Source organism: Chelmon rostratus, chromosome 10, assembly GCF_017976325.1.
Source record: "Chelmon rostratus isolate fCheRos1 chromosome 10, fCheRos1.pri, whole genome shotgun sequence".
NCBI classification, from domain to species: Eukaryota; Metazoa; Chordata; class Actinopteri; order Chaetodontiformes; family Chaetodontidae; genus Chelmon; species Chelmon rostratus.
In genome coordinates this window covers 7,313,316-7,333,008 of record NC_055667.1, presented here as the reverse complement: position 1 = coordinate 7,333,008, position 19,693 = coordinate 7,313,316, and the positions used below count along the sequence as shown (strand labels likewise).

Genomic DNA, 19,693 nt, shown 5'->3' with positions numbered 1-19,693 from the left:
AGGACCATGAATGACAAGGCAAGGGTGAGGAGAGGAAGAGGAGGACAACGAAAAATGACATGAAGTGACAAATTGGGTAGTCTCCTGCAGGTGGGAGCCATCTACACTGGCACTGTGCTGGTGGCTGAAAGGAGCGTGTAAAATTACCAGGACTTTCATTCATCGAAGGCAGCTGATGTTCAACGATTGAATAAGTAGCTCTGCTGAAATGGTTTCTTATCTCTGTCTCGTGGGAGGAGGCGTGGTGGAGTCGGATGCTCATGAATATCTATTTATTTGCGAAGCCGGTGTGAATTGCGCCGTCCTTTGATTGTTTTCAACCTGAGCTTTAACAAACAATGGAGGAGAGGTGTGAATGATGCCCCCAGCGTTCAAACCTGTGTGGACCCCCCATACCTTTATCGTAACAAATCAACCTAGGAATATATTTGTCACATCTCTGTCTCATCACCTGTATATTTTCATTGATAACATGAGACTAAGACGAAGCAAGTCGGAAACGGGTAGGTCAATGCTTACAACGTTTCCAGCTGGCTGCCCTCTCAGAGGAAAGCTGCCAGTAAAAGTCAGTGTGAAGAAAGGGTCATTGCACAGCAAGCAAAAGCTGTAAACCAGAGCCTGTTTACATTTAACAACAACACGAGTTTAAAAAGTTCAGCTACTAACAGAGACGCGACCCATGTGAACAGAACGTCGCGACAAACCCAATACGAATTGCTGGTGGTTTATCTTCATACCCAACCGGTCAGCCACAGCAGAGGAAAATATTAAAGTGTATTTTTTTTCTTGCAACCAATGCCGCTGAATGTGCTGTATATGAGCCGAATATACAAGCGTAGCCAGTAACTTCATAAAATGTCATCAGTTGAGTCATACAACGTACGAGACGTGTATGTTGGCCAGAATAACCTTGGATTGAAAGATATATGACTGGAGTTTGGCGCAACGCTCTGCCGAACGTGAACATAAAGCAACGTGAAAGGTAATGTCAAACTCACCGACTGAAGGAAAAGCAATGTCCGAACATAATCCCTCTCGGTGTTCAGTATTTCATTTAAAACGCAAAGCCTGAGCCGCTGCTGTCGGTCCGAGTCCTTGGCGGCGTGGATACCGTTCTCCAGATGCCCGTCGTCCTCTTCCATGATGGTTAATTCAACCCCCAGAAAGGTTGCTCTCTACAGAAATACTCTTCTGTTCCCAGGTATCCACACTTTGCCGAGTTATTGCTTCAGTCCATTTTGAGGCTGCAAGTCTAAAAAAAAAAAAACCTAGCGAGCAGTGATGTCCAAAGCACCACACACCAGAAAGAAAGTTCACCCCGAAAGTACCAAACAACAAGCGGAGAGCCTGGGTGTGTGGTCGCAACACCAGCTGAGAGCGTGCAAGGCAGCAGTGGATCAGCTCAGGCTGGGGAGACGAGAGCTGGAGGAGGGACCCAGTGCCAGACACACACACTCACACACACACACACTCACACGCACACAAGGGTCACATCTCACTTCTGCTCTGAGCAACGAGCACGCACACAAACGACAAGTTCACGGACACTTCAGTGCCTTAACTTATGGTCAAACAGTGTAGCTTACATTATTTACTGCAATATACAAACGTCACAATGGCTCCAAAAGAAAAGCGATTGCATGTAAGAACTAAAAATGACTTCAGCTGCACTGAACTAATTCAGCCTGCTAACTAAGGAATGCCTGCAACATACTATAAGCCAAAATGAATAAAAATTAGATAAGTAATAAAAGACAAAAACATATACTCCCAAAAGTCCCAAAGCAATGTCTTATCTTTTTGCCTTTTTGAATTCCACAGAAAAATGCCCTTTCATTTAAGGTATGGACACAGCCTGACAGGCTAAGTGGAGATTTCAAAAATTACACTTGTAAAAGATAAAAAAACAAACAAACAAACAGCATACATATAGCCTAGCTTTTATTGATTGTACCCTCCCTGGGCTTTTGACACCACATGCAGCTAAATGTAAGCCATTCTAAAGCACTGCATTAAAAAGAAAACATAGAAAGACAAAAATGGTATGTTAGCTCACAGCATTTTAAATGTTAGCATTTTCCCCCTCACACATATGCTACATATGCTAGCAACTTAAGACACAAAAATGACAGTCAGGTTTTCTGAAAAGTTTAGCAAGAATTTTTCAAAAGTAAGTCTTTTAATAGAGGGGCAGGACCTACAAAGCCTATAATAGTAATGCTATTACCTGTCACAAACGCATCCCACTTGTAGCCAGCTAGCAAATTTAAGTGGAAGGCGCCCTCTGATGGATGTAGACAGAAGTACAACTTTCGGTTGCAGGATGAGCACAGGTGGCTGAGTCTGACAAACGACTCACTTCCAAACGGTTAACAAGCTCCGGTCCGGTAAGAAACGTGTACAAACCACTTTATTTTGCAATGTGTTGTAGCACTGACTTCTCTCATGCCTGTTTTGACTCCGATATGCCCATGTTGCACGCGGGCTCATTGTCTCGTGCCGAATATGCTCCGGGGCTGCTGCTCGCGCTCTCGGCTACTATTGGATGTTGAGAGTCGATTGTTTTTTCCAGCCAATCCGAAAATGATTGCGTCCTCCAGCCGTCTCAGAATTACAATGTTAATACAAATTCAAACCGTTATTTTTTGTTGTCAACCACCCTTATTGACAGTGTCAGGGCGTACACCTGTGCTTGATGGTGCATATATGGGTGCGTTCATGAATGAAAAAGCCGAAGAGCTCTGTCCCTTTAGCTTACATCAAGACCTGTCGTTGTTGTAGACCAACTGCAAATAATATTGTCGGTTACAGCACGTTAATAAACTGCCTGTCTCACCGTTTCTGAACATGATGACATACCTACTGTGACAATTGTCGGCCCGGAGCTGCTGGCTGATTTGTCAGGTAACATGCGCCTTGATTCACTGCATTCACACACGACCGTTGGCCACATGGATATATGTAGTGTTAGTATTCACAACAACTGAAAAGTCTGTATTTGGTTCTAATTTAATTTGGCTCTAATTAATAAAACTGGAGTCTAATTTTGAGCTAGAAGACACACTTTTCTTTCTATCAATTAAATATTAAAAACTAAGTGTGGAGCTTAATTTTATTTTTCATAGACATGCTGTGAACAAAAAGTCAAATGTTAGGAATGGGATTAATTAAAATGTCAATAATAGTTTTAATTGATGCATGTTACATTCATTGTGATCCTCCCACACATAATTGCATACATACACAACTTTTCTTGCTATCTCAGATGAGGAATGCAACAGACAACTCGTAAATGCCTTCCACTATCATATATTTACAGATCATCCTCCACTTCTGTACATGGCAAATCCTTAAATATGATCAAACATCAGAGGAGTAACATAGGATACAATGTATGACTGATTGTATGCGGTTTCTTTGAAGCATATTTAATGTACTTTTTCCTTCCAAAAAAAGGCATGTGCATAAAGCACTATCATAAAAAGTGAGTCGCACAATTAGACATGATAGGTTAAAAACTCCACGACGCCTCTTCTTCATTCATATTTCACAAGATAAAACTCTTCCTTCAGCAGGGTTTTCTTTCAAAATGCACAAAAGTACAAAAAGACATGTAAGGTAACCAAAGGGAATAGAAAATAAACATAAAATGTGCTCAGTGCATTAAGACTTTCCAATATAACAAAGAAACTTGAGGTGTTTGCCCTGTTCCATCTCTGTGATAAATAAATTCACATTGTTACAGGCAGACAGTGAGAGGGCTTGAATCAAAACCAAAGTACAGTGAGTAAACAAAAGTGAAACAAACTGCAAAGCCAAAAAAAAAAAAAAAAACGTGTAAAGGCAAAACTGCACATTTATGTTATCCAAACTGAATATAAACGACAAGGTTAAATATACTCTTTCTGGGTTTAGAATAGCAAACAAACAAAACTTTCATCAGCCAAAATGCAAGTTGTGTATAATGCTGTTAGCTACATTGAGTGTTTTGGCCTTTGAATCTACATAGATTTGTTTGGAGGAGCGAGACACTTAACTGTGCTATAGTTCTGTTTGGTATTGGCAGACGTCAGTGTCTTTGTGGTCATTTCACTTTAGCCCTGCAAACATCAAGTGCAAATTTCAGGAGCTTCACAAGTATTGTCATTATCAGTAAACTCACTCAAGCAGTAAGAGTAAACCAATTCTAGGGTTATGTCTTGACAGAGGAAATTGAAATCTTCAACAATGTATTATCTTGAGATTCTCATTTGTTTAAAGTGACAGAATTTATCTTTAAATGTCATTTATGGGTGTTTTAGGGGCCACTATGACTCCCTGTAGTGTAAATGATTTGACTGGCTAAACAAGCATACATGTGACCACACACACACGCACGTTCACGCACACACACACAGTGCAGTGGCTGTGAGATGGGATGACTTTCAGACTGGCACAGAGACAGCAGCACAGGTGTCAAAAAATGACATCTACATACAATAATACAAGGTAGGCGTCCTATAAATCATCTGGAAAAAAATATATATAAAAAGCAATGTTTGTGTGCTCAGTCAGTTGCTGCGATGGCCGAATGTGTGTTTGCACTAGGAAGACTTTAGCAAGTGTCTCTGCGTGTAGGTGACAACTTGTTGTAAAATTAGATTATGGGCTAATGCCGTCAATCATTTCTTTGTTCTTTTGAAGCCACCTGCCTTGAAGCAGCAGCAATGTGTGTTATAAAGCAGTTTTACGATGCTTACTTGTTTATCTCCTTGGCAAAAATCCAACCGTAAATCTGTTCGCTTAAAACAAAAGCAGATATGCAGATCTGGATTTTGGACACAACTCTGTATTACCAAAGCATCATGAAATTCACTCATATCACAGGGTTTAAAGGACAAACTTTTTACAAGTTCAGAAAGGCCAACAGTGTAACTATTGTATTGCAGTTAATGACAAGCAGAAACCTTTTTGCCACAAAGCGTGAACCTAAATGAAGAAAGACAGTCACTGCTGAACTTCAGCTATTCAAATCTTCAATGAGTGGCTGCAACACAGAAATGTAGCTTTTTCCGCCTTGGCATGGTTTTTGACACTTTGCTCCCGGAGTCAAAGGCAGACAGTGTTGATATATGTATTCATATAAATAACAAAAGTACAGTATAAATATAAAGATTCTGTGTGTGTGTGTGTGTATGCACACACAGTTGTAAATGGTGTATGAGTATAGGATAAGAGTGAGAGTGTGTGTGTGTGTGTGTGTGTGTGTGTGTGTGTGTGTTGTTGTGTGCGCTTGTGAGCCAGTGTTAGGACAGGACAAGGGTGTTAGAGGTGAGGCTTTCCCTCCCCCACCTCATGGAAGAGCGAGGTGTAAAACTCAGGCTCCAGTTGCTTGTTGCGGTAACGCTGGACAATCTCAGTTATTTTCTGCTTCCGCCTCACATGAGGCGGGTTGTACAAGTCACTTTCCAGACGCTTCCGTCGGCACACGTTGATGACCGTTTGGCGCACGAGAAACCCTGAGAGAGGGATGCAAACACAGGAGCTCGTCAGGCCCAAGTGGTCAAATGGGACAGTTTTGAGATGGTGTATAAAGGAATATTCGTGAAATGATCAATCCTATAACAACTGATAAAGCATGAACATGTATAGCCACAGCAGCTTCTAATGAGATCAAAGTACTGAAGACAAAAATTAGAACAGGGCAGAGATTCAAACATTTTACTTTTGTACATTTGTGTTTTGGAAGCCAAAGAAGCTGAACTTAACTAAACATAACTCCCAACTCTGCAATCTGCTGGCCAAGAGTGGCATTACATGCACAGGAGCAAGAATGATGTTTATCATGTTTTTCCAAGGTTATGTATCAGCATGGGAGAGAGAAATGCTTCAAATGATTTCTTTCATGATACTGCTGAACTGCAACATTTTCACTGGCTGTCTCTCTGTATTTGACTGACTGTAGCTCATGTATCCTACAAACTTGCTTCAAATTGTGAATACAAATAACATCCACGCCCCGTTCCTATTACAAACCATAACTTCTGCATTGTAAAACAATATAAATAGATTAAATGGAGTTTGTTTCCTGTGCATTTTACACTCAAATGCCAACCATAAAGTATTAATGTGTGCATATTATTATTTCAGTAAGCTCAATGATCCTAATAGGTTTTCTGTGGAAACCATGTGATGCATTAAGACGCCTCTGCTGTTTCTGATGAGGAAAAAAGGAAATGCACAATGGGGATGGGAAACACAAAGACAGAGAGAGCCATGTGAGCTATTACCTAGTGCTCTGCGGCTGACCACCATGCCGTCCACCAGGGGAATCACCATGCCAAATTTACCCACAGCTCCATGCAGCCGGATCCTGAAGAGTCCTGTCTTCAGAGGGTGGATGAAGATCAGAGGAACATCCTTCTCAAGTAACCCTGACCTGCAGCAGGAACAATTAGGAAAACAGATGAGGATGATGATGTAGGTGATTTACAACAAACTAGAAAAATGAATTCATATACAATATTGATATGAAACAGTGGCACAATGTGATATAACGCACGATAAAAGCACCTCAATTATAGATAATGACCTAATTTATACTTGGTATTACCATGTATCTTGACAGATCAGCCTGTAATCATGTGGAACTTAAATGGAATGTAACTGAAACAATTATGTAGGCAGAGAAAATGCATGTAAGCCTGTCAGGCCTTCTCCTCTGGTACAGTTTTCAGTATTTTAATTGAAAATGAGAAAGTTAATTTAGCAATCTTCACTAATGCCACCCACCATCAAGGGATCTGGACGCTCAGAATAATTTGTTATGTCACTAATGAAATGAACGGCTGTCATGTTGTATTAGATTGCACTCTTCCAGACAACACCCTCTCAAAAGTGCCATTGTTCATTTGGTTAGATGCAACCAATTCAAAAGGCATAATATCTAACGTTTCCACATTAAAATTTCTAAAAATAATTAGACCTATATTATATATCGTGTTGAGTTCTGTACCTACATTATTCCAAATGTTTCCAACAATGTTCAAGTCCAGAGAAATTGCTAATTCTATTCAAGGTAAGGTGTATGTTGGGAGCATTTGTAATGTATCTCCTCAGGACATGGTGATTTATGCTGGTAACTGTTGTTTTTGTATTGTGTTATAGTTTTAACCATTAGTGAGGTGTTACATTTTTTAATCCCTGCTGTATTTTAGCAAAATACCACAAGCCTTCTGCAGACATATGACATAGTTGCATAGATCAGCCCATTGTCAACTACATCCAATCCAGACATCTGGGTCAGTATCGGAACGACATCAGTATCAGATCAGTGCATCCGTGCTTGTGGTTCATGTCCTCAGTTAATGTCAATCTGTCCACAATCTTTACAATGAAGCTGCTCAGTAGCATGTCAACCTTCAAAAAGGGCAACCTAAACAATGTACATATGACTCATGTTTCCCAAAAACGGAATTTTCCCTTGTGTCACTTCACACTCATAATCATTGTCAGTTCCTTTTCTCTGGCTGCTTTTGCACACACTGCATGTTGTACTTCCTGTTTTGCACTGTATTTGTATATGCAATGATTCTTATCATGCGTAAGACAGAGCACATGCCATTTTACACTTTTTTCTTCTTCTTCTTCAATTTTGCACCTGACCAAAACCAATTCATGAACCATGTGTTTTCAGTGTAAACTGGTGAATACCTGCAGGAAGTGCTGTTGCTCAGACTAGCTTCCAAGCCTGTGCTGGTTTCCGCCAAGAGATCAGACAACGGGAAGTTCTCTAAAAATACAAAAACAATGACATTCATGTACCTCAATCCATTGGCTACATACTTAGGAAACACTTTATACAGCCACCTTGAAAGGCAACAGATGTTGATTATTTTAAACCAAAAGATTTTGAGTGGAGCCACTTACTGACTGAACAAGAGCTGGAAAAAGAAATAGAATATATTCTGTGGAGAGACTATACTAACCACCACCACACCCAATTTCAGTCCTCTAGTCTCAAATTACAGGACAGAGGTGCAGCATAGAGTATGTGCCTACCGATATCATCAAAGCGTTCCACCCAGACCACAAACACCTTTGTCTCGGGACCCAGTGGTGGGAAAGACTTTCCAGTCGATGACCTTTTTGTCTTTACCAAAGGGCTCAGCTACAGAAAAAGCACAAAACAAAATGATTTCATGCAAACACTACATAAAATAGAAATCATAATCAGTGCCGTCAGCATACAGTTCAGACACACCTATGTAATCCACACTTTACCTTTTTGGCAGACTCCAGGTTTTCAGAATGGTTGGGGAACAGCTCCAGTGTGAGATTGGGTTGTTTGAGTAAACCAGGCACGAGGTCTGTGTTGGTGTCTGCCTCCACTGTGGAGTCACTGTGCACTGATGACTCCTCTGGGAAACAACAGAAGAGCAAACGGCAACTCAGTCAACCCCAAATCCCCCACTGGCTTTTCATCATCCACAATATTTATTAATTTATATTCAAGGGAGCAAATGCTGACCAGAATTTTCTGTCAAAGATGGAACAACAAAGGCAATCTCTGTCAGAGCATCAGCGTAGTACAAGACTTTCTTCTCCCCATTGAACACTGAGCCTCCTGTGTCCTCAGGAGTAGCGGCTTCCTCTACAGTGCCAAAAAAAGACAGAGGTTAAGCATTTAATTGGTTACTATGCATATACAATATGCAGATAATTCTTGCTGTGCATTCATCCACAGTCTTCCTCTTAAGTTAGATTAGAAGCTTACCTGTTTGTAAATCATTGCTGTCGGAGCAGGAGTTGAGGGACCAGCTGGTATCTAGGTGTCCCGTCCACCCTGGGTGGCGTCCCACGTCCACAGGCCAGCCCAAGGACAGCAGGAACTCCAAAAAGTGAGGCTGGACGCTGGACGATGACTCCACATTCCTCAGGATCTAAACATGGCAAGCACAAGAACACATCAATGCTCAATCATAGATTTTCAACATCTGCACAAGTTCAATTCATTTTATTCCAAGTTGATCAAATACAAGACAAACGTTTTAATCATTACACGGTATACCATTTTATTTAATGCAGCCTCTGTTGTGTGTTGCTGCAACCAATCAGCCAGCGTTTCCTCACCTCAGGGCTGCTTTTCTGTCCAGCCCTCACATAGAAAATAAAGACAGTGTCAAATGGTCGGCACGGAAGCAGGTCCAGGTAGCTGATGTCATCAAAAAACCCTGGCAAGGATGACTCCAGGCCAATCAAATGAGGAGGTAGACGACTGTTGTTGGGCTCCTGTCAATAATAAATTAATATACATATATCCTTAATGAACTTTATTAACACTGGCAATGTAACAAATGTATGTAAAAGAACTACTTTATACATAACAGAATCATTAACATTTATTATTATTATTCATTCCACAGACTTACACAGAATCACAATCTTTAAGTATAAATGGCTGGAGGACTTGTATACAACATTTGATACTGGCAGAAAATGTTTTGCGCAGTGTCAATCCAAGAGACTTTCTCACAAAAAACCTGTCAGACAAATTATGTTTACCAACCTTAAGTGCCTCCAGAGACAGAAAGCCAAAGTGGGAGAGGAAGAGGCGCGCTGTCTGGAACTCCTGTGAGGGTGGAGGGGGTTTGCAGTCCGTCTGTGGGTCAGGGAAACACTTGGACTTCCAGATTTCCTCGCTGTGCCGCTCCAAGGCGTTCTCATACTCTATCTGCTTGGTCATCAGAATACGGAGCTTGTCATGCTGGACTTCCAGCTGAAAAGAAGAAGGAGATGGAGCATTTTTTAAACACAATTTAAAGAGGCTGTGGCTGATGAATATAGGGTTTTTCTGGTCTACCAACCACTCAAAGCACTTTACAACACATGCCACACTCACCCATTCACATGCACACACAATCACACATTGGTAGCACAGCCATCAGGAGCAATTTGGGGTTCAGCATCTTGCCCAAGGACACTTCGACATGTGGACTGGAGGAGCCAGGGATCAAACCATCAACCTTCTGATTAGTAAACAATCTGCTCTACCTCCTGATCCACAGCCACTCAGAATGGCATTCGATTGCATGAATTCAACATGAACCTACAAAGAGCAGGTCACATAGTCCAAGTACTAAAGTGTCACCTCCCAAAAGTTCATGTGTCAGTAGTGTGTATCTGTTCTTTTAAAAACTAGTATCAAACACTTACTGTAAGTACAGAATGAGTTACCATTTTATTAGCTAAACCCGTACAATCTCATCCAATCCAGTACAACAGTTCTTCAATAAATCCAGTCTTTGTGAAAATTTTAATGTTCACTTTCTTGACAGTGTCAGAGACATGGTGGTAATTTTTCAGGTGGAAGTTATGGTGGTGGTGGTTTTGGACCACAGTAAAAGCTAGTTATTGCACAGGTACTGCATTGGATTGAGAAACTGAACAACATGATCATGTTTGTCACCAAACCACATGATTTAACCCATTTCCCCCCCAAGAGACACCCAAGTGAACTTTCATCTCCCCAACAACTCACGTGTGGGTAATTACTCATCACTGTATTTGTAGCTCTGGAATCATCCTGCCAGCCCATACAACCAACCTGAGTTTTGTATAATAAAAATAACATGAGTGATTAATTTACTGCATGGATCTACTTTAGCCATGGCAACAAATGATCTTGTTTTGGCTTCTGCCCATAGCAGAGTAGTTTAATTTGTATGCAATTAGTCATAATGGATAAAAGATCAACGGCATGGTTCAAGACAAAGCAAATCTCACCTCTCTACTGACAATGTCGTCCAGGTCAGGAATACTGACATCAGCTTTGACAAGAGGAATCTTATCCACCTCTTCAGGGAAGGGCCTCTGCTTGACATTGTATTTGATCCCCACATCATTGTTGGGTGCTGGACGGCCCTCAGGAACAAACACCTGCTGTGGAAGGAGAGAAGTAGACAGATATGGAGCAGAGTTGTGTTATCAGAGAAACAGATGTGGAGCTGCAAATTTTTACAAATCAATACCCTAGCATGCCATGTAAAAACATTTCTGAAGTGATATCAGTTTTGCATTGTTGCCTTTCATGATGCAGCAGTCTACAGTATGATCTCACCCTCTGATTGGCCCGAGCTCCTCTGGGTTGATGGAAGAGCTGCATGGTCCAGGCATGTCTGCCAGCCGTCCCTCGAATCAAAACTGTCACTGATGGACTGGGGTCTGAGAGGACAGAGAAACTCTGATTTATGGATGAACAGGGTGGCCTGTTGTTCTGTTGATACTTAATTTTGTACTTGGCGGGTGATATGATCTCTACTTGTACATTAAAAATGAAGCAAGTATCCCAACAAACGTATTTAGTCAAAGGATGGATGACAAGTGGCTCTGACTGACTCTGCTCATTGCCGAGCGGTTGCTCCAGCATGGCGAGGATGACCGAGTTGTCCAGGACAAAGTAACGAAAGTTGCTGGCTCCTGTCGCACTCAGTCTGGCATAGCGAATCAGCGTGTCTTCATTCAGCAGACTGCAGGTGGAGGCAGTCCCACTGGGGGAAGGGAAGGCCCCCAACACCTGCATGATGCTGGGAAACACCACAGCCAAACCAACAAGAACATAAATATACAGAAACTGGGTCAATAGGAGCATGACTAGGCCATTGTAGCAGCAAAAAATAGAACAAATAAACAATTTAGCACAACAACTACACTGAATGCTATATAGCATGCAAAGCAACATTAGCAGTACAAGTACACTTTTTTACAATGGGCATTTGTTTGCTAGTTGGTCAACAACCTTTGTACAAACTAAAATAAGTGAATTTGTTATTGCATAAGAAGGCAACGTCACGGCTAGAAAGCTAGCGTTCGCTGTGGTTCATAGCTCTTTCACATAAAGTGCTGTCTGGCACTCTGTCGCTATGACAGGCAATGGAACAGTGATGGTTACTGTTTCATATAAATGTATTACAAAGTATTTTGAGTTTGGCTATATGCAGATGAGTTCTCTGTCTTTATACACAGATAAATAACATGCCTTGCATATGCACAGACTGGACACTAACAAATATTAAATGTCAATTTTTCCTATTTGTGTTCTTTTTTCCCCGTAAAAAGATGGCCCAGACAAGTAACAGAGTGCAAAAGGGCATTTTGAAAAATACAATTTTTGCTACTACTATAGATATTTTGAGGAGTCTCACCAGGACAAAGTTGCCTCTGCAGCATCCTTCACCCTCATTGAAGCTGGGTTGTGTTCCTTCTCCCCTTTATGTCGGACTTCCTGTTCCTGTCGGGATTTGCTGCCAGAGATGCCAAGCTCCACAATCTCCAAAACCTCTACCAAACAATCCTGATGCAAAAAAAGCAAAAACAAACAAAGAATAAGGGACAGAATGTGCACATTATTCTTTCCGTATAAATGAGACTTAAGACTAGATCGACAAAATTTTCAATAAATCATTGGCCAGAGAAATGGCAAGGAATCCAATTTTCTCTATGTTTTTGGCAGAACTTGAGTTTTACCAAACATTTTATCCCTTTCCAACCAAACAACATATGAGGGAAATCTTTATTCAGTCTTTAAACTTACCTTCTCATCCAGCATGTCGGGATGCTCTGTGAGCCACACACAGAGAAACTGGAAGGCAGCTACAATCATGGAGTGCAGGTCTCGGGATTGTAGAGGAGCTGGACGGCTACACTGATACACAATGTACCCACATATAGAGCTGACAGCGCGTTTACGGTCCGCAGAGTCCACTCCCACCCTTACCTGGTTGAGAAATATACAAAAATACAAGAAAATGTAGTAAATTGTAAAATTATAGAATCTATACATTGCAATATTATTCATTTTATGCATTTGTGAACAATCTCTGTAGGCTTTGGTGAGTAAGTGATGGCTGTTTTACTGAGCTATGACACATTTGATTATTTCTGGCTGTAAATAAAACTTAAACGTTAAATTGTAGTATTGTTAGGACTAGAATTTATGTCAATTAAAACTCATTGTAACCTCAATGTTGCCTCTCCCTCTTCTCTCTCTGCTCCTCAGCTCTCTTCACGTGTGTGATAATAAGTGTCAGATATTTACATTTTGTAGCCAGGCACTATCCAGAAACTTCTCTTGTTCCATTAACTTGTGGTACTGTGTTGACTGTTTGGGGCTAACTCCCTTGTCAACGCACTTGGAAATTTTCTACTTAGAAATCCATACAAACCACCTTATAGCACCATTAGTCTTATTCTCTGCGAGGTGCACACAAATTAATGTAACAGGTTAGTTTCAGGCCATTCGCTGCCATGGTAACAGGCACAGACATTCAGTAAACCTGGTTTCTTGAATCATTTTTTTTTATCTGTGAGCCTTCTTGGAAGCTTCTGGGTGGGTAACATGAGTGAAGTGAAAACCGTACAATAGTCTCACTTCTCCTGGCCAGCTAGTCGTGATTTCAGATTGCTACACTGAGTCTCTGCAGTGTCTGGACATTCAAGTTTTACCTTGGCGAGCCCAGCCAACAGCTCCAGGGCAGCCAGTGAAATGCTCATGTCTTGCCTCCACTGCGAGTTGAGTCTCTGGGTGACCAGGTGGATGCTGCGCACCAGCAGGCCTGCCGCCGTATCTGGAAGAGCTAGACCATATAACACCCCGAAATACCAAACACCGCAAAGAACAGAGCAAAGCAGGATTCAGGCAAAACAGCTAAGGTATGCAGGACAACAGGAAAAATGTCCTGGATGCCTAGTTAGATTTGTCTTGGTACTGAAAACATGCATTAGAATAATTTGAAATAAGTACCGAGTGTTGAGAAAAATTAGACTGAAGAATAGATAAACTGATGAGGAATAGGGCTGAGCGATCAAGTTTTGACTTAGAAAAAAAACCCTAATGAATGACATTATCATCCAAAACTTAATTAATTACCAGGCCAACCTGATAAAAACCCAGTTTTAAACATGACTATTAAATAAACAATTACAAGAACCATGAATATACTGTTATCCCATGGGTCTTCATGATATAATAAACAATTGCTATGAATTTGTGACACTGCTTGTCTGTTTCATGTGAAGCTGACACTGATACAAAAGGAAAGTCACAGCATGTCAGACAGCACCTTTCACGTTCTCAGTATAAACTACAATTTACAGGACAATTTACGCTGCAAACTTTGTGTTGAACATGAATGTGAAGTTGCCTGAATAGCTCGGCTTTATTCCAGAAGAAAAGTAATAACCAGTGGAAGTAACAGAATCACTGGCTTCAATTTCAGACACCAGGACTATTTTTTTTTCTAAATTTCTGATCAGCAAAACAGGTTCCAATTCACGCTGAACTGGCTGCAGTGTATGAAAACAACTGTCACCAGACTCCTGCCGACTCTCAAGTCTTGCTTTTCCTGTCCACTACTGAGCCTCATAACACAATGCAACTGTCCCATCCCACAGGAACCCTGCAGATCCCTCCTCCACCCATTTCCTGCTTGACAAAGTCGCCTTGACACAGTGGCACAGTGTTTAGTGAAAATGGATATAGACTTGTGGGCAAAATTAAATGAGATGGGTGGTCCATTTTTTTTAAAATCAAAAATGGCCTTTCACATCATGTCCAACACATTCATTTAGTAAATCATCACTCAGCCCTACGAGGACAAGACAAAATCTTTTAAATGCTTTTCATTAGGCAGCATTGTTGCAACCATTCAATCAGAGAGAAAAAACAGCAGTCAGGCTGGGCACTCCACACAAACTGCTGTTCAACAGCACAGCATCACAGAAAGTAACTTTGGTTTCACCTACAAAGACATTTTACCCAACGCTTCTTAACTCTGCATACCACCTTGACCACGTTAGCTATAAAGAGCAAATGCGTTAAATTCAGAAGTTACTTGGTTTGCATTGATAAGCAGCAGGTATTAATCACATTAAATAATGCTCTAGCAAGCCCGTTATGCAAAGCTAGCACCATTGTGTTATTTCACAGAGTAAAAGGATATTAGTTTACTGTACGTGGAGCAGCTGTGTCTCTTACCGTAGTCTCGGAGCAGGGCCTGGGCAGGACGCTCAGAGTCTGGGCTGGTGGCCTCCGTGCTGCCCCCACTGGTGAAACTAATGCCACTGTTGGTACGGCTGTGACTCTGACTCCTCACTGTCATGTGGCTTCCATCTATACTCCCCTACCACCACAAAAACACGCAATCTTTATTTCCAGTTTATCACACTGCTTCTGGCATCACAACAGGTTAATCATTTATCAGTACATAACAGCAATGATCTGAGCCTTACTGTTTCAGTCTGTGCACCAATGGACTCCAACAGTGCTGAGTCTTGAACAATATTCAGCATTGCACCTGAGGGCGGGCAATAATACAACATTGATACAGAATAACATAAAAGACTCTCACACAGTCCAAAAAAGGTTAAAGTCAGAAGTACTGCACATGTGGAAAAGCTAAATAAATAGATAAAGCCAGCAGGTACCTAGAATGAGCTGCGTGTTGGTGGGGTCAGTCTCAGTCTGCAGTGCTCCTATGAGGACATTGACAAGACGTAGCCTCAGGGACAGGAAAGAAACGGGCTGGTCATGAGGCCAACCATCCTCCTCATTGAATTTTCCTTCCAATAGAACCTGAAGCACAACATCAACAAAGTAAAGAACAAGGCATGCTTGTTTTTAGCTTTATGGTGCAGAAAATGTTTCAATAAGCTACAAGGAAAGGCTGCAATGACAAAAATGATTTAATTCACACCACAAAACCAGAAACATACTAAACCTAAAGCTGTTACCTCTGACTTGATGTTGCCAAAGTGATGTGGCAACGGCAGCATGGCAAGCAGGATGTTGATGGAGGCTCTCCTCAGGTCGGTAGGATTTACATACATCTTGAATTTGGACAGCTCCCTGTTAAGAGTAAAACAAACCTCATGGACTTCAAAAAAACGTAAAGACAATCTTCTCAGAACCTCTAAAGGAAAATCTTACTGAAATCATATTGTCTGAAAATGTTATCCAGTAAATGAAAGATACAAATTCACAAATTACATGATGACTGATCCTAACTGTGTGTAAGATACTATCTGCCTTACCTGTCTGGTACAATAGTCTCCAGGGCAGCTATGAAGTAGGGCACCACCACATTGATGCCCTTCAGGTCAGTACAGAAGAGAGAGGAAGAGTTCAGAATAATAGACGCCAGAACTGGTCTACAGATGAAATCGGAGATCTGGAGCCCCTGAATCAGGACCATGTAGAACCTGAAGAAAGAGAAATAATTATTGTTTGGCACAGTTTAAAATCTGAATAGCTGTCGACACCAAAATCGCATACCCACATGGTGATGATAGCGTGGAGCAGAATTTGCTATGATGAAAAAATGGCAGATGCTATTAGCACCCAGGTGTCCTTAGCAAACAATGATATTTGCACCCCAACCATGATATCAACCAAGTCAGCATTAAGTTTAGGTTTTACACATAAATAGCCGAATAGCTGCCGTGTGACTATTTTCACAGAGGTGCAAATAAATAATTCGTATAAAAAAAACATAGGTACCTGGACAGGTAAACTGGCAGAATCTCTTCTCCAGTTTTCTTGCTACAGAAGATGCGGCAGAGAGTCCCACAGGCCTCAGCTCTTCCTGCCTCGTAGCTCTCTGGGAACTCGTTGGCATCAAACATGGGGTTGGATACCATGGAGTCGGTGGACATTTGAGAACCCTTCCGTCTTAGCTCCAGACCTACTTGAGTGGCTATTGCTGTAGAGAGTAGGAAGAAACACAGAATGAAAGGAGCCTGAATTGTTGTGTGGTCATTAGTGAACATGCATTTATGAGAAACAGGCAAACATAGACATGTAGCTACCATATGCACACTACAAAAAAAAGAAAACAGTAAAGATTTGAAAAAAAAAACCACCATAAAGCAAACATTTAATTGCTATCACAACAAGAGGGGACAAAGACTTCCATGTCTACACACACACACACACACACACACACACACACACACACACACACTATTTAAAAGCATTCAAAAGGGAACTCTGACACAAAGAGTTTGCCGTAGAAGTTCTACCTGTCACTAGCACAAAGCATGACCAAGTGTAGTGTGCTGGTGCTAAAACATTTCAGCTGCAAGACCACAAAGCAAAATCCCTGTGTCAGCTCCCTCACTGTTGCCATTATATGACTGTCACTAAAGGTACAGAACATTCATTTCATGCATTGAGGCACCAAACCAATAAAATAAAAACTCAAGTGAACTGACAATACAAAAGGAAATAAAAAAAAACAAAACATTAATGCTGAACTTGAGGGGGGTCTGAAACTAAACAATAAGGATTAGTGTGACCCAAAGGAAAAGAAAATGAGAACGTAAAACTGGGTGGCGTTGTCACAAACTGGCAACATTATGGTCCAGACAAGTGGTCAGTTGGTGAAACCCATTCCATCACCTCTGGAGAAACACTGAGAGAACGCTGGTGAACTTTTATATATGACAAGCAGTGGGAACAGAAAACAATGGCGATAATGGCGATGACCATGAGGAACTCAACTAAAAAGCAGGAAGATTTGTCAAGAAACGCAAATCAAGTGAGGAAAAAAGCTGCCGTTCCTACTTACAAGATTTATAAGAAAGGAGAATTTGGATAAAAGAGGCTGCAAGATAACAGAAATAGTGGAGAGACACAAAATCAAAGCAGATCCAATATTTTGGGATCAATTCATATCAGGCATGAATTGTGTTGTTTTTATGTTTGTTCTCCTCAATACATGACTTTTGACCCAATACAACTCTTTAACATTAATCAGACATGGTAGACACGTGCAGGACACTACACCAAAAAGAGAAAAATAAATGGAGAGCCAATGATGAGCCAAATTTCTTCCCAAATATCAAGTACCATATGTGCTGTCACTGACTTCTCTAGTGATGATTCTACCAATAATATGACTGTATGAAGTCCTTAGCATATGGTCATAGTCTATATGCAGTTTTAGCCAGGTTTAAATTGTTGATAGATGTAAATGGATTAGAATCAGATGGAAATCTCATACCAGGCCACTTCTAACCAAGCCCTCCACACACAGAAAGGCACAAAGAAGTTTCAGAGAAAATGGTGAAAAAAGGAAAGAATATCCCAACGACATACGGTAAAAAATAACACGGACACCGAAAACACAGATAAACTCCACGAAAACACATACTAACGAACAGCAACAGAACACCCACCTGCCCATGCATAAATGGAAAGGCTATTAGCCATCATCTCGCTTCTTACCGGTCATGCTGGGGTCCCGGCTGAGGCCACTGTGGAGCTTACAGTGGACCAGAGCAGCGTCGAAAAGCCACTGGCCAAACAGGTTGAGGATGCTGTTGACCTTCGGCCGTGCTGGGGCCGGCAGGGGCCGAGACTCCCAGCTGCTCTGGTTGGGACTGGAAAGAAGGGTCGGAGAGGATGAAGCTTGCTGCTGCTGCTGCTGCTGTTGCTGCTGCTGCTGGGATGCTTTGGTTGGCTGACTACCACTGCTCTGCAGGACGGGGGAGGGATAAATGAAGATATTAGTTGGGCTGCTGTTGAGAACGTGGCTGCTGGAACAAACAGCTCACACAGACAAGGTGACAAGATGTTTTGAGATTTGGACAAAACAAATGGTGGCAGATGTGATGTACACAAGGATTTGTTATTCAGAGGTAAAATGTCCATAATACAATAATAAAAAATACAGAGCTAAACACTGTCTAACTCTGCACTTACTATTTCTTATTGTTTAATGTAATGCTTGAACTTACAGTTGAACTCTTGCTCGTGGTTTTGGTCACCACTGTATGCCGTTGCTTGCGGCTGTGAGGGGGTGTGGTGTTGGTGATGGAGGGGGGCGGGGACATGCTCATTCTGTTGACTGGGGTGGGCGGGGCACTGTCAGCTCTGGGACGTGATATACCTGCAGACAGGAAGGTAAAATGAGCTGGGGATTTGTGCTTTCCCCTCCATAACGGGGGGATAAACATGTCTGATTATGGTCAGCAAACAAGAAAACAAATATTAATCCTGCCACTTTTCCAGTGGACAAAACTTGGGTTGGGTGAATAGAATCATTTGAAGCCATCTTCCCATTGTTACTGTTACGAGTGAGAGAAGAAAATAAAGTGGCTTCAGAGTGTGTGAGTTGATCATAGACAATGTTCATTCATAGACATGCAAGACAACTGTTAGATACGAATCAGCAATAATTGATAACGTGTTGATTTGACTTTTTGTGCCCCCAAAATAACCCTAGTTGATGATCTTGTAGCTTAGTCTGAATGTCCAGGAGATATCATTTTGCAATATAGCAAGACTAATCCCAGTTGTTAATATCATCACCACGAAAAAACAGACTCCATCATATCCCCATCTCATTGTATGACGTAGCAGCTGATGTCTGTACCATGAGAAAGCAGCACTTGGCAAAAAGAGAACACCCTCTCTCGTACATCTCTCTTTTCAACAGAGACACCTACAGTGTGAAGAGAAAAATACACACCAACATGTTTCTATTCAAATGTTTTAACAGGTATTACTGACTGACATCCTTCATCTTGAGTTAACTCAGGAGTAGTGCTGGAAATGAGTACATGTGTTACAAGAAATGAATTCTGAATGTTATGAGCTGCCTTACTAAAGCTAAAGTTGGAGCTACCTGCAACCCTGATTCCAAACAAGTTGGGA

At 41.4% G+C, this 19,693-nt stretch overlaps 2 protein-coding genes across 11 annotated transcripts in view; both read right to left on the bottom strand.

Moving 5' to 3' along the window:
* The window catches only part of prex1 (phosphatidylinositol-3,4,5-trisphosphate-dependent Rac exchange factor 1), an 80,275-nt gene extending 79,025 nt beyond the window's left edge, over nucleotides 1-1,250 (bottom strand). The window contains exon 1 of the mRNA XM_041946327.1: nucleotides 999-1,250. Coding sequence (XP_041802261.1) covers nucleotides 999-1,142 — 144 coding nt within the window. The 5' untranslated portion in view covers nucleotides 1,143-1,250. The remainder of the gene's footprint in view (nucleotides 1-998) is intronic.
* LOC121613068 (ral GTPase-activating protein subunit beta-like) overlaps nucleotides 1-19,693 on the bottom strand; it is a 42,966-nt gene that overhangs the window by 17,442 nt on the left and 5,831 nt on the right. The window contains exons 8-32 of one of the 10 annotated variants that reach the window (XR_006007168.1): nucleotides 19,413-19,481; nucleotides 18,775-18,926; nucleotides 18,263-18,512; nucleotides 16,535-16,736; nucleotides 16,069-16,236; nucleotides 15,769-15,883; nucleotides 15,463-15,610; nucleotides 15,268-15,332; nucleotides 15,014-15,158; nucleotides 13,483-13,613; nucleotides 12,572-12,754; nucleotides 12,183-12,331; nucleotides 11,377-11,564; nucleotides 11,099-11,202; nucleotides 10,765-10,920; nucleotides 10,520-10,585; nucleotides 9,548-9,757; nucleotides 9,112-9,270; nucleotides 8,756-8,921; nucleotides 8,510-8,632; nucleotides 8,263-8,399; nucleotides 8,041-8,149; nucleotides 7,693-7,771; nucleotides 6,270-6,418; nucleotides 5,223-5,498 (exon numbers count right to left, since the gene is read on the bottom strand). Coding sequence is in view for 9 of the 10 variants with exons in the window: in XM_041946328.1 (XP_041802262.1) it covers nucleotides 5,305-5,498; nucleotides 6,270-6,418; nucleotides 7,693-7,771; nucleotides 8,041-8,149; nucleotides 8,263-8,399; nucleotides 8,510-8,632; nucleotides 8,756-8,921; nucleotides 9,112-9,270; nucleotides 9,548-9,757; nucleotides 10,520-10,585; nucleotides 10,765-10,920; nucleotides 11,099-11,202; nucleotides 11,377-11,564; nucleotides 12,183-12,331; nucleotides 12,572-12,754; nucleotides 13,483-13,613; nucleotides 15,014-15,158; nucleotides 15,268-15,332; nucleotides 15,463-15,610; nucleotides 15,769-15,883; nucleotides 16,069-16,236; nucleotides 16,535-16,736; nucleotides 18,263-18,512; nucleotides 18,775-18,926; nucleotides 19,413-19,481 (3,617 nt within the window). In the remaining variant the exon portion in view is untranslated. Of the gene's footprint in view, nucleotides 1-3,105; nucleotides 5,499-6,269; nucleotides 6,419-7,692; nucleotides 7,772-8,040; nucleotides 8,150-8,262; nucleotides 8,400-8,509; nucleotides 8,633-8,755; nucleotides 8,922-9,111; nucleotides 9,271-9,547; nucleotides 9,758-10,519; nucleotides 10,586-10,764; nucleotides 10,921-11,098; nucleotides 11,203-11,376; nucleotides 11,565-12,182; nucleotides 12,332-12,571; nucleotides 12,755-13,482; nucleotides 13,614-15,013; nucleotides 15,159-15,267; nucleotides 15,333-15,462; nucleotides 15,611-15,768; nucleotides 15,884-16,068; nucleotides 16,237-16,534; nucleotides 16,737-18,262; nucleotides 18,513-18,774; nucleotides 18,927-19,412; nucleotides 19,482-19,693 lie in introns of those variants that run through there. The other 9 variants (XM_041946328.1, XM_041946329.1, XM_041946330.1 and 6 more) reach the window with 9 other exon arrangements.